The sequence below is a fragment of the Xyrauchen texanus genome, chromosome 24, assembly GCF_025860055.1.
Source record: "Xyrauchen texanus isolate HMW12.3.18 chromosome 24, RBS_HiC_50CHRs, whole genome shotgun sequence".
NCBI lineage: Eukaryota > Metazoa > Chordata > Actinopteri > Cypriniformes > Catostomidae > Xyrauchen > Xyrauchen texanus.
The window spans coordinates 11,833,817-11,848,367 of NC_068299.1; the positions used below are offsets into that span (position 1 = coordinate 11,833,817).

The following is a 14,551-nucleotide window of genomic DNA, read 5'->3' on the forward strand; positions in this document are numbered from 1 at the left end:
CATTTGCCCACTACGCCTCCACCACTCCAACACAATCCTGTGTCCTTTTGCAACACAATAGGTAGCTTCTGCCAATGTTCAGTGTTTCTTTTAAACATTTTCTAATGTAATGAGGGTTAACAGGGGTTTGTTCATTCTGCTGAGATAATGTCTTTTGTATATTTTTTTTTAATTTATTTTTTTCTTATTGAAGCAAAAAAGTTATCCAGCACCTTTATCACCCATGCGAAAAACGAACTGCCCCCTTAAACTTAATAGCTGGTTGTGCCACCTTTAGCAGCAACAACTACAGCCAAACGCTTCCGATAACTGGAGATCAATCTTTCACAACGCTGAGGTGGAATTTTTGCCCACTCTTCTTTGCAGAACTGCTTTAGTTCAGCCACATTGGAGGGTTTTTGAGCATTATCTGCCTGTTTAAGTTACTGCCACTGTATCTCAATTGGGTTCAAGTCAGGACATTGACAAGGCCACTCCAAAACTTTAATTTTGCTTCTTTTGAGCCATTCAGAGCTGGACTTACTCCTATGCTTTGGATCATTGTCTTGCTGCATAATCCAGTTGCGCTTGAGCTTCAACTCAGACTGATGTCTGGACGTTCTCCTTTAGGATTTTCTGGTAGAGAGCAGAAATCATGTTTCCCTCAATTATTGCAAGTTGCCCTGGCCTCACACCATCACACTACCACCACCATGCATGATGATCTTTTTGTGGAATTCTGTATTTGATTAATGCCAGATGTAACGGGACCCCTGTCTTCCAAACAGTTCCACTTTCGACTCATCAGTCCACAGAACATTCTTCCAAAAGCTTTAAGGATCAACAAGGTGTGTTTTGGCAAAAGTAAGATGAGCCTTAATGTTATTCTGGGTTAGCAGGGTTTTTTGCCTCGCGATTCTTCCATGGATGGCATTTTTTGCCAGTGTCTTTCTGATAGTGGAGTCATGAACAGTGACCTTTATTGATGCGAGAGAGGCCTGCAGTTTCTTGAATGTTGTCCTTTGCTTTTATGTGACTTCCTGGATGAGTCATCGCTGTGCTCTTGGAGGAATTGTGGCAGGTCGGCCACTTCTGGGAAGGTTCACTACTCTAAATGAACTAGCTCTCACTGTGGTTCTTTGGAGTCCCATACTGATTTATTTCACCTTTTTCCTCATCATTTCTGGAATTTCTTTCATCCAAAGTTGAAATTCATAGATTTAGTAACAAAGGGGGTAAATACTTTTTCACATATGCCCAGTTGGTATTGGATAACTTTTTGTTTCAATAAATAACATTATCATTTAAAAACTGTATTTTGTTTTTACTCAAATTGCCTTTTTATGTTAGATTTTGTTTGAAATATTAGATATTAAATAGATCATTAATCAACCAAAAATGAAAAGTCTGTCATCATTTACTCACCCTCATGTTGTTCCAAACTCTTTGTTATGTTAAAATATGACTTTGTTTTATTGGGCACAGTAATCTCAGTCACTATTTACTTTCTTTGTTTATAAAAAACATGGAATGAAAGTGAATGGTGACTGAGTCAAACATACTGCCAAACTTTCCCATTTTTGTTCCATGGAAGAAAGTCATGCGGGTTTGGAACAACATAAGTGTGAGTAAATTATGACTGAATATACATTTTTGAGTGATCTTTACTGTGTTACTGTTTTTCTTCCTGGTTTTGTTTGTTACTATATTTTTGTATTGTTTTATTAATGGATCTGCTCTGTCTCACCTAACTACTTAATGGTCTTAATGATGGGCTATTAAAAGACTGATCCTGGGATTGGAACAGCAAAGCAGATGATGTCATTTCCCGGCTCCTCCTTTGGGCCTCTTTCCTAGTCTTTCACATTAGTTTAGATAATCACTGTGTGCCAAAAAACAACATGTATCATGTATTAAACATGTAATAGTTTATTGGATAAACTTCTGTATTCCTCTTAAACATATTAAAGCAGAAATATGAAAAATACTTTTTATGGGGAAATTGTAAAAGGAAATCTATTCTAGAAAATTTAATCTATTATTTACATTGTAGTATGCGTAGGAAAAGTAAAGTTAAGCTATTGCTAAAAAAAAAATGTGTAACAGTAACTGCTGGTTATGTGGCTTTATGCCACTACACTAAGTCGAAATTCCATGGCCATTTTCCCATTGTTATCATCTATATTTGGTAAAACAACCATGAACTTGCAGGAAAACAGTGAAGTCAAAAAGAAAAAAAAGAAAAGAGATGGACTGATCTTTGTGCCAGCAGTTTTTAGGAACATTTTTTAGACATATTTGTTCTATGGTTTTGCATGCTTTGCCTGACATGGTCTGTTTGGCATTCATGCTACCGCAGAATGGGCAGAGTCTCTCAGTGCTACAAATTACTGTGACAACTACTCAAATGTATTTTCAAATCACCATTCTCCAGAATCATTTAGCTCTTGTTTATACAATATATCAAACAAGACCATTGGATATCTGATTTCTGACATCTGAAGACAAAATCATAACAATACATTACACTCTGTGCATTCTAATAAGGTTACTTTGGATGGAAGGCATCTGGCAGAAAATAAATTGTTATAACTGTACCAAGTGTGGAATTGGCTTTTTACAAATTCAAGATGACAAGACTGGTCTAGATCACAATCAGAATTCTGATTGAGATCTACACACTTGAACATTGAGCATGGCTGACTGTTTATAATGTTGCTTAGCCATTTAATTACTGTTAAAGAATAGTTGATCCAAAAATGGAAATTCTGTCATATTTACTCACTTTTCATGTCGTTCCAAACCCGTTTCCTTCTACTGTGGAACACAAAGTAGTGCACATCAAAGCTCATCTTTTCAATACAATGGCAGTTGATAGTGCTTTACTTTAAGGGCCGAAAAGTGTGGACATGATGATTAGAGCTGAAAATGTACTTACATTTTTGGTTACCACCAAAAACTACTGTATGATTTCAAAAGACTTGGAATATGGCACACGTGCCGCTTAGGCTACTTTTATAATACTTTTGGGTCCTTTTTTTAAGCTTTAATATGAGGCACTATCAACTGTAATTGTGTTGAAAAGACAGCTATGATATTCATCAAAACATCTCCTTTGTGTTCCATGTAAGAAAGTCATGTAGGTTTGTAGGCGAGTATATGATGACAGAATTTTCATATTTGGGTAAACACTTCTTTAAAAACAAAACAAAAAAGTTTCTTTGTTGATTGATTGGTTGCATGGTAAAGTTTATTAAGTTTATTTGGCATTTAAATTTTAAACTGTGTTTGCTAGTGCATGTAAATGCTCATAAGGTTTCGCTTTATCTTGGAAATCGGTATATAAATAATAAGAAACATCTTTTACTAAGATTTTCATAACCTGTATCCTGTCCAGTAGAGAGTAAAATAATTTTGTCCTTTTGAGATCATTTGCACTTTTCCTTTTGACCCACAATTGTTCTGTTGTAAATCATGGCCTTTATCGTAGACTCCCCTTTTATGTCTCTCTTCTTTTCCAATGAAAGCAAAATAATTCTACATGATGATGCCTCTGTCTGCATCTCCCCCACAGGCCAACGTAGAGTTCGGCAGCTGGCTGAGAACACGCGCTACTTCAGATCTCAGCTGCAGGAGATGGGCTTCATCATTTACGGCAACCAGGACTCTCCCGTGGTACCACTCCTGCTCTATCTACCAGGGAAAGTTGGGTAAGCAACTTCCCAGCCAGGGGAATCTATACACTCACCTAAAGGATTATTAGGAACACCATACTAATACTGTGTTTGACCCCCTTTCGCCTTCAGAACTGCCTTAATTCTACGTGGCATTGATTCAACAAGGTGCTGAAAGCATTCTTTAGAAATGTTGGCCCATATTGATAGGATAGCATCTTGCAGTTGATGGAGATTTGTGGGATGCACATCCAGGGCACGAAGCTCCCGTTCCACCACATCCCAAAGATGCTCTATTGGGTTGAGATCTGGGGACTGTGGGGGCCATTTTAGTACAATGAACTCATTGTCATGTTCAAGAAACCAATTTGAAATGATTCGAGCTTTGTGACATGGTGCATTATCCTGCTGGAAGTAGCCATCAGAGGATGGGTACATGGTGGCCATAAAGGGATGGACATGGTCAGAAACAATGCTCAGGTAGGCCGTGGCATTTAAACGATGCCCAATTGGCACTAAGGGGCCTAAAGTGTGCCAAGAAAGCATCCCCCACACCATTACACCACCACCACCAGCCTGCACAGTGGTAACAAGGCATGATGGATCCATGTTCTCATTCTGTTTACGCCAAATTCTGACTCTACCATCTGAATGTCTCAACAGAAATCGAGACTCATCAGACCAGGCAACATTTTTCCAGTCTTCAACTGTCCAATTTTGGTGAGCTCTTGCAAATTGTAGCCTCTTTTTCCTATTTGTAGTGGAGATGAGTGGTACCCAGTGGGGTCTTCTGCTGTTGTAGCCCATCCGCCTCAAGGTTGTGCGTGTTGTGGCTTCACAAATGCTTTGCTGCATACCTCGGTTGTAACGAGTGGTTATTTCAGGCAAAGTTGCTCTTCTATCAGCTTGAATCAGTCGGCCCATTCTCCTGTGACCTCTAGCATCAACAAGGCATTTTCGCCCACAGGACTGCCGCATATTGGATGTTTTTCCCTTTTCACACCATTCTTTGTAAACCCTAGAAATGGTTGTGCGTGAAAATCCCAGTAACTGAGCAGATTGTGAAATACTCAGACCGGCCCGTCTGGCACCAACAACCATGCCACACTCAAAATTGCTTAAATCACCTTTCTTTCCCATTCTGACATTCAGTTTGGAGTTCAGGAGATTGTCTTGACCAGGACCACACCCCTAAATGCATTGAAGCAACTGCCATGTGATTGGTTGATTAGATAATTGCATTAATGAGACATTGAACAGGCGTTCCTAATAATCCTTTAGGTGAGGGTATATAACCAATGTGATGCTTCTCTTTTGAAGATTCTGGCAGTGTCCAACTTGAAAAGTGTGTATCAAAGAGTGTCAGTTTACACAACGGCATCTCTTGGCTTGCATTTACACAAAAGCTATTTAGACTGTTTCAAAAATCTTAGCTTAGATCGTTGGGGCAGAGAGAAACACAACATGAAGGTTCTTTGTGAGCTTAATCGTGCCTATGAGTCTTCTTTGTGATTAAGGACAGTTTCCACTGTCTGGACACTAAAGTAATCCCCCTTTGAACTTGTGAACCTGCCCAGATTTTGGGCTGCCAATAAAACAACAATGTGAGGCTTACAAAGGTGATAGCTTTGAATGCCATGTGGACAATGTACTGACTGCATGAGGACACCACAACAAAAGCTGCAGTCATCTCCACTGGTCAATCCAAAGGAGGTGATGTGGTCTTTTCAAGAGGACATTGGACCGTGGCCATCTTGGATGGTCTGGTTGATCCATGAATCAGTGGTGAAGAAAAAAAACAAGAGAGGCAGAAAGAAAACATGACATGCAAGAGGCTCATCACTGCACAGGCGTTTCAGACTCCTCCAAAGATAACAGCTTCCTGGCACACCAACAAAGACGACGGCAGCTGTGAGGCCTTTTAAATCCAGCTTTCACTCTCCGCTGCGTCTCTGTTCTCTCGCTGCTGTCTTCTCTGCTGACAAAGTGGAGGCCTTCTCCTCTCGCTCTCAATCTTTTCCTCCTCCATTATACCTTTGCCTTTCTCTCCTTGTCAATCCATTTCTTTTTCTCCCTCTTGGCTAATGCAAATGACAGTCCAGCAGTGCGGTGTAGAATGGATTTGCCTTCAGTCAAAGGGTGAGGAAAATGTAGCAGACAGTGCACAAATGAATGGGAATCTTAACAGCTTTGCCCTGTAAAATGTGTTTACTTGGAGTTCTACTGTAGAAATGCTAAAAGACACCAGGCAAACAGGGCAATATCTGGCCTGGTATCATGAACTTATCTGGCCATGACCAGGTGATCTCTGATCATATCTATGTTCTATCCGTGTGTAAATAACAGACACTGTTAAAGATTGTCATACTAAGAGTATGTAAACTCAGTAAAACAGAAACGTCCTTTCACTTTTAACTGCATTTATTTTCAGCAAAGTTAAAATGTGTAAATATTTGTATGAACATAAAAATATTCAACAACCAACACATAAACTGAACAAGTTTTACAGACATGTGACTAACAGAAATGGAATAGTGTGCCCCTGAACAAAAGTAACAGTCTGTATCTGGTGTGGCCACCAGCTGCATTCAGTACTGCAGTGCATCTCCTCCTCATGGACTGCACCAGATTGGCCAGTTCTTGCTGTGAGATGTTACCCCACTCTTCCACCAAGGCACTTGCAAGTTCCGGGAAATTTCAGGGGGAATGACCCTAGTCCTCACCCTCCGATCCAACAGGTTCCAGACGTGCTCCATGGGATTGAGATCCGGGCTCTTCACTTGCCATGGCAGAACACTGACATTCCTATCTTGCAGGAACTCATGCACAGAACGAGCAGTATGGCTGATAGCATTTTCATGCTGGAGATTCATGTCGGGATGAGCCTGCAGGAAGGGTGCCACATGAGGGAGGAGGATGTCTTCCCTGTAACGCACAGCGCTGAGATTGCCTGCTATTACAACATGCTTAGTCCGATGATGCTGTGACACACCGCCCCAAACCATGATGGACCCTCCATCTCCAAATCGATCCTGCTCCAGATTACATTCCTTCAACGATAAACCGACCATCACCCCTGGTGAGACAAAACCACAATTTGTCAGTGAAAAGCACTTTTTGCCAGTCCTATCTGGTCCAGCGAAGATGGGTTTGTGCCCATATGCGCCATTGTTGCCAGTGATGTCTGGTAAGGACCTGCCTTACAACACGCCTACAAGCCCTCAGTCCAGCCTCTCTAAGCCTATTGCAGACAGTCTGAGCACTGATGGAGGGATGGTGTGTTCCTGGTGTAACTCGAGCAGTTGTTGTTGCCATCCTGTACCTGTCCCGCAGGTGTGATATATGGATGTACCGATCCTGTGCAGGTGTTGTTACATGTGGTCAGCCACTACGGGGACAATCAGCTGTCCTTCCCATCTCCCTGTAGCACTGTCTTAGGCGTCTCACAGTATGGACATTGTAATTTATTGCTCTGGCCACATCTGCAGTCCTCAAGCCTCTATGCAACATGCCCCTAAGGCACGTTCACACAGATGAGCAGGGACCCTGGGTATCTTTCTTTTGGTGTTTTTCAGAGTCAGTAGAAAGGTCTGTTTAGTGTCCTACGTTTTTATAACTGTGACCTTAATTGCCTAACGTCTGTAAGCTGCTAGTGTCTTAATGACCGTTCCACAGGTGCATGTTCATTAATTGTTTATGGTTCATTGAACAAGCATGGAAAACATTGTTTAAACCCTTTACAATAAAGATCTGTAAAGTTTTTTGTATTTTTACAAAATTATCTTTAAAACACAGTGTCCTGAAAAAGGTTTCTTTTTTTGCTGATTTGAATACTTCTGGAAACTTGAAAGCTGTAGTTCTAGCTTATTAACGAAGATACAATGACTAGAATATTTCTAGTGGTGCTTGGTAAGGCATCACTGTTACTGTTGCTCATAGGGGATAGAGGTTTAAACAAATCCTTTACATGAAGTAACTTTGGTATGGAAATTGTTCTGCCTCATTTGTGTTCAAGTACTTAAAATCGATTGGTTTATTAAGGAGAGGTCTGCTAATACTTTTCTAAACAGTCAGACTTCAATAAATAAAACTGTATAACTGGCGAACAAATCCCATAGACTTTGGAGGAACTTGTGTCATACGTATGGACCAGAATAAAGTGCAGTAAAAAGTAAAGTTCCCATTCATTTTCTCCATAGGGAAATTTATTTTTAACAATATAAACCTTTAAAGACAGACGTACCATGTGCTACGAGGTTGTTAATTGACGGTATATACTTTTGTTGAAGCCATTGGCCCCCATTGTTTCTTTTAAAATTTTTAAAGCTGTGTTTAATTGCAGACTTTGTTGAAGAACTACTCGACCCATGATTCTGAAGAGAAACGATACACCAATCGAAGAATCGCGAATGACAAAGCTCGCTAAACTCTCAAACTGCCATATTTATATCTGGATATTTTGTTATGGAATGAAAATATGTTGCAGCTATACTTGCAGTCAACAAGGTCAAGTGAAAAAAATTATATTTTCATTTGTATTTCAATTACACATTTCACAATGCTTCATGGGATTGTAGTTAATTATGTTAAAGTCTTGTATCTTTGTCATTTTGTCAGATTTTAAACACATTTTTCAAAATTTTATATCAAAGTTTGTAACGTTGTGATTCACCTCGGGGTTGGTTGATTTGGTTCATGGTTTAGTATTCTTTTATTAAGGATTTTATGAAATCTCCATAGGAAAAGGAATGGGAAAAATACTTCAGGAACCAAGATGCTGAAGAAGTTGGGGGTAAACAACCATGTAACAACCACCCAGAATTTCCCAGCAACTGCATAGCAACGTGCTAAAACCCATTCAGAACATTTTAACAACTGTACAGCAATGCCCCAGCAACCACTCTAGCATTATGGCAGTGACTCAATTATTTATTTATTTTTATTTCCCAAAAAAATGTTCAGAAAAAAACCTTCAATTATACATCTACTGTTACCATGAATCCTTTAGTTCTCCCTTTGTTTATCAGTCACCATGACAGTATATAAAAACAAAATGGGAGATGAAAGATGCAAACTGTTCTAGATTATTTGATTGTTTGGCAATTGAATTTTTTTTTGTGAGTTTGCATGTTCATTTACAGTCATACTGAAGGTGAGACAAAAAGTTAACAAGTAATTGTCTGCTCACAGGGCGTTCTCACGGGCCATGTTGAAGCGAAAGATTGGTGTTGTAGTTGTTGGTTTCCCAGCTACACCCATTACAGAAGCCAGGGCTCGCTTCTGTGTGTCTGCCGCCCACACTAGAGACATGCTCGACAAGGTAATAAACTACACCACCCAAGCTCTCATAGACCCATCAATCTCTCTTTATTGTTCTTCATCTGTTTTATTTTGGTTTGAACCCTTACACTTATACTTACATTATTACTTTGGAAATGTGTGCTGATATAAGTGTTAATGTCAGTGTTAATAAAACATTGCAATTATTAGCCAAAAGTTAACAAGAAAATTGTCTGCTCACAGGCTGCTCTCAAGCAAATATTGTCTCCTTTTACCTGTAACATTCCTCACTGTGGCATCTGACAGTGGTAGTTATGGCATATTACATGCTGTATTTATTATTGCACATTTTCTTGTACCTCTCATTATTTGACAGTGTACATTTCTAAATGATGAACTAGCTATAATGCCATTTAACTTGCTGTTAAATTGTGTTATATGCCTTTGTCTGTACTGTTTGCATATTAACAAGTCAAATTCATCGTTTATCTTACACTTGTTGAATTAAGTCTAAAGTTTTAATACCTACTGTACAGAGTGTTAGACAAGTAATGAAAGTTAATCTTTGAATAAACCACAAATTATAATAAAAAAAAAAAGTGAGTTTCAAAAGTGTTAGTGGAGGAAAATGGTGTCAAAATCAGTCAGTTTTCAAACTAAAACGTATAAGTGTGGATGTGGCCTTATTTACAAAGGGAAACTGTTGGAAGTTAGAGTGATTGTGGAGTGTAGCCAAAGCTCATTTCCAACAAACACCAAAATGGCTTGACACCTCGAAAGTACTGACTGATAGAGTGAAAGTAACTACTGTTTGACATGTTTGCAACTAAAACTGAGGGCTTTGCTATGCAGACATGTAATTTAGAACATGGCTAAGGCCACATCCACACTAATCCATTTTCATTTGAAAATGCATTTTCTTCCAATGAAAATGAAGACTTTTGTTAAAAGCTCTCCATAACTGCACAATTTGGAAGGAAACTTGAGTTTCAAACTCAAACAGACTAGTTTTCATGTGGCCTAAATGATCCCAAAACCCAGAATCCTTCGAAACTAAATCTGTGTTAGAATGTGATATTGGTCTGAAACATTTTTCACTCTTTTCTCATCTGAATAGGTGTATTTTTCATTGCTTTAGTCTCTCTTTAACCTCTGAATGGCCTCATTTTTTACTCTTGCTTGTTACAGGTTCTCCAGAGCCTTGATGAACTTGGGGACGAACTCAGGGTGAAGTTCTCTCGCCACAGACCTTCCATTCGACCAGTGCTGTGCAATAAAATTGACTTTGAACTGGACCGCTGATTATTGACGCTCACTGCTGTAAGAGTGATCACTTGTCCTCCTTGAGAAACTGCCCCACAGCGAGAACGCCTGGGTAGTCTTACTGTTCCACACAGGACAGTTCTGCTTTACCAAAAATGTGTTCAGTGTTTGTAATTAGCTTGTCAAATTTGTCCTACCATGTTAAACAGGACCTTACACGTTTTATATATTTTAAAAAGTTTTATTTAATTTAATTTTATTTTCTTTTTTATTTCTTTTTGTGAAGTTTGTTAAATTATCTTTTCTCAGAGGATTTTGGGGAAAGGGAGGGGGTCATGATGGCTATGTTTGTAGAACATATATCAAAAGCTACTCTAAATATATCAAACGATTAACTCCCTTAACACTGACCTACATCAAAACCATAGCGGTGGATAAGAAATCCCTTGATGTGGCCCTATTTTTTACCCTGCTGCTAAGATGGTCTGATGAAAGACCTCCGTGCTGTGCTGGATTATGTGTTTGTGTGATCCAGAAGTACTGTACATTGATTGAAGGAGATTGAACAAGGCTGGGTGTTGCAGACCAAGTCCAACTCATAGTCATTAAACATTCCTGAATTGCATCTTGCAGATCTCAGCCCTTATGATTTACACTGTCAGACATTTATTTGAATTTCATGTGAAGGGAAGTACTACTGATTATAAAATGAATCAAATTACTTTATGAACTAATTATATGTACATGTAAAGCATGTAATTTATTTGCTCTGAAAGTTTGAAGGTGTTTCATGTAATTGTGTTACCACATTTCAAACACAAGGCTTCTGCACATTTGCAAGCATAGTAATTTGAGTGTTTACTTAGCAAGCACCACTAATTAAGGCAAAGATTTTTGATTGGCAAATGATAAGGTGGGTAGAAAAATCCCATAGAAGGATTTTGTCATTGAAGGATGGACCCGAGCCATACCTAGGGACAAGAATATCATAGAGAAAACACTAACAACCACTTAACAATGCCCTGGAAATCACCCACAATGCCATATCAATAATTAGATTTATATAGCACCTTTTAGTGATTAAGAACAAAATGCTTCACAAAACATAAAATCAAATGCTCACAGTAAAACCCAACATATTCACATTGTAATAAAAGCAACACACACAGTAAAACAACACATTCATAGTGGTCAACTTTTGCATGGGCAAGCACCACTCACGTTTTCTTTAGAAAATGTAAAAATATAAAATAAAAGGTTAATGGGATAGTTCACCCACACATTATTTACTCACCCTCATGCCATCCCAGATGTGTATGACATTCTTTCTTCTGCAGAACATAAATTATTATTATAAGAATATCTTGGCTCTGTTGGTCCTCATAATGCAAGTGAACAGTGACAAAATGTATAGTTAAAAAAAAGGATTTAAATATTGATCTGTTTCTCATCCTCAACCATCATATCTCTTCTGAAGACATGGATTAAATCACTGGAGTCATATGATTTACTTTTATCCTGTCTTTATGTCCTTTTTGGACCTTCTGAGTTCTAATCACCATTCACTTGCATTGTTTACACCAATAGAGCTGAAATATTCTTCTAAAAATAATTTGTGTTCTGCAGAAGAAAAAGGCATACACATCTGTGATTGCAAGAGGGTGAGTAAATTATGAGATAGGTCACCTAAAAATGAAATGATCTCTTTAATAATAAAATCTTAACAGCTCCTCTAAGATCTAAACAGGCTCTGCTACCAAAGTAAATAAAGTATATAGTAGAATTAAATCTTTAACATTCATTCTGTGAAAAACTATATTTTTTCTAACGAAAGATGGTGTTTGGTCAGGTTGTACTAATCTTTAAACATCTTTGCTTTGGATGAGACAAAACGTAAGTGTGACATTTGAAAGAAACCCAAAGACCAATATCCTCCTCTGATACTTTCCTGTCTGAATGTGCTGGAGCCAAACATGCCAGCTATGTTTTGCATGAGCCAATATTCACCTTAACCTAGCAACTGGTGCCAAGATTCACATTCTGCAGGTGTGGGGTAACCACTTGATTAATGCTGGGAGGAATCTAGACAGATAGTAAATGCCGCAGACAGATGAGCTCTAGTCTGCACTTGTTTCACCAGTGTTTCAAACAATGTTTGTTATTTGAAGAATACCGACACCATAGTGATGAAGATTTCTTAAGAGGCCAGGAAGTAGGTAGATGTCTCGGGGCCTAGGCTCTGTATGTTTTTGTTCCAGTTGAGGGATGCATAGGGGCTAACTTCACAGAAAATCTTTCTCAAATAGATGGGAGAATATTAGAACCTCACTGCTAATGTAATTATGGTCTGAATGCCTCCCTTGTTAAGAATTGTATTAACGTGAATCCAGCATCTTGTTTTCTTTATCGGACTCTTGCACAATCAGTAAGTTTACATGCACAGTTATAATCGAGCTACAACAGTTTTTTGTGTTGTCAAGCTACTATCTTTACCCGTATGTCCAAATTTACATGACACAACACATAATCAAATATTTGAAGGACATCAGTTATGGCACTTTTCTACTGCACGTTACGGTTCGACTCAACTCTACTCGCTTTACTTTTCTTAGCTTGCATTTACATTTCAGCTTAATGCCACCTCAACGTGGGTGATATTATAGGCTGATCGTCATAGTTGCACCGCTTCTACTGCCGTGACATCATTTTCAACATGACACAAACTGACCAAAACAATAACACGACCGCTAGCTGTTGGCTACTAGCTCATTGTGCTGCATAAAGCAGATGTTGCATGGTGATTTTACACAAGTGTAACAGTTAAATTGGCCTGGTTGTTTTAGAAGCAAGCTTCCAGTAGCTGGTCAACTAAATAAAGTAAAGCTTTCAAGCAGAGTATAGAGTTAACATAACAAAACATACCATCCTCCATCATGAATCAATGCCAGTCCAGGGCACTCTCCCTCCCATTGCTCGCCGGTTTAGATAGCGTCCAGTTGGTTGAACCACTTCCACTTTTCCTTGATGGTTCTGTAGTCACTTTTTTTAAAAAATTACTTTCCCTACACTGTTGGTAGGTCCGGTGGTTGCCGTGTGCGGCCAATAGCTGAGACACTTCCTGAGAGACTTTTTAGTTTTGTTTAAAAAAGGGTTTAAAAGCCTTGATACTTCTACCTTGTTTGTGTTGCGTTTGACTCCCGGGTTAATACAATTAAAGTCAGAAGTTTACATAAACCTTAGCCAAATTTATTTCAGGTTTAATTTTTTTCATCACATTTCCAGTGCATCTGAAGTTTACATACACTGTGTTAGTATTTGGTAGCATTGCCTTTAAATTGTTTAACTTGGGTCACACTTTTTGGGCAGCCTTCCACAAGCTTCTTACATAAATTGCTGGAATTTTGGTGCAGTCCTCTAGACAGAACTGGTGTAACTGAGTCAGGTTTGTAAGCCTCCTTGCTCACACATGCTTTTTCAGTTCTGCCCACACATTTTCTATCGAGTTGAGGCAGAGCTCTGTGATGGCCACACCAATAACTTGACTTTGTTGCCCTTAAGCCATTTTTCCACAAATTTGGAGGTATTGTCCATTTGGAAGACCCATTTTCCACCAAGCTTTAAATTACTGACTGATGTCTTGAGATTTTGCTTCAATATATCCACATAATTTTCCTTCCTCGTGACGCCATCTATTTTGTGAAGTGCACCAGTCCCTCCTGCAGCAAAGCACCCCAACAACATGATGCTGCCACCCCAATGCTTCATGGTTGGGATGATGTTCTTCAGCTTGCAAGCCTCACCCTTTTCCCTCCAAACATAACAATGATGATTATGGCCAAACAATTTTTGTTTCATTAGACCAGAAGTAATTTCTCCAAAAAGATATTTGTCCCCATGTGCACTTGAAAACTGTAGTCTGGCTTTTTTGTGGAAGTTTTGGAGCAGTGGCTTCTTCGTTGCTGAGCAGCCTTTCAGGTTCTATCGATATAAGACTTGTTTTACTGTGGATATAGATTCTCGTCTACCTGTTTCCTCCAGCATCTTCACAAGGTCCTTTGCTGCTGTTCTGGGAATGATTTGCACTTTACGCACCAAAATAAGTTAATCTCTAGGAGACAGAATGTGTCTCCTTCCTGTGCAGTATCATGGTGTTTATACTTGCATACTATTGTTTGTACAGTTGAACGTGGTACCTTCAGGCATTTTGAAATTACTCCCAAGGATGAACCAGACTTGTGGAGGTCCACAATATTTTTCTTAGGTCTTGGCTGATTTCTTTTGATTTTCCCATGATGTCAAGCAAAGAGGCATTGAGTTTGAAGGTAGGCCTTAAAATACATCCACAGGTACATCTC

At 39.0% G+C, this 14,551-nt stretch overlaps 1 protein-coding gene across 1 annotated transcript in view; it reads left to right on the forward strand.

Moving 5' to 3' along the window:
• LOC127618277 (serine palmitoyltransferase 3-like) overlaps positions 1 to 10,821 on the forward strand; it is a 44,733-nt gene extending 33,912 nt beyond the window's left edge. Inside the window, exons 10-12 of the mRNA XM_052090652.1 lie at positions 3,554 to 3,689; positions 8,844 to 8,973; positions 10,122 to 10,821. Of these exons, the coding sequence (XP_051946612.1) occupies positions 3,554 to 3,689; positions 8,844 to 8,973; positions 10,122 to 10,235 (380 nt within the window). The 3' untranslated portion in view covers positions 10,236 to 10,821. The remainder of the gene's footprint in view (positions 1 to 3,553; positions 3,690 to 8,843; positions 8,974 to 10,121) is intronic.
• The last annotated feature ends 3,730 nt before the right edge of the window (positions 10,822 to 14,551 follow it).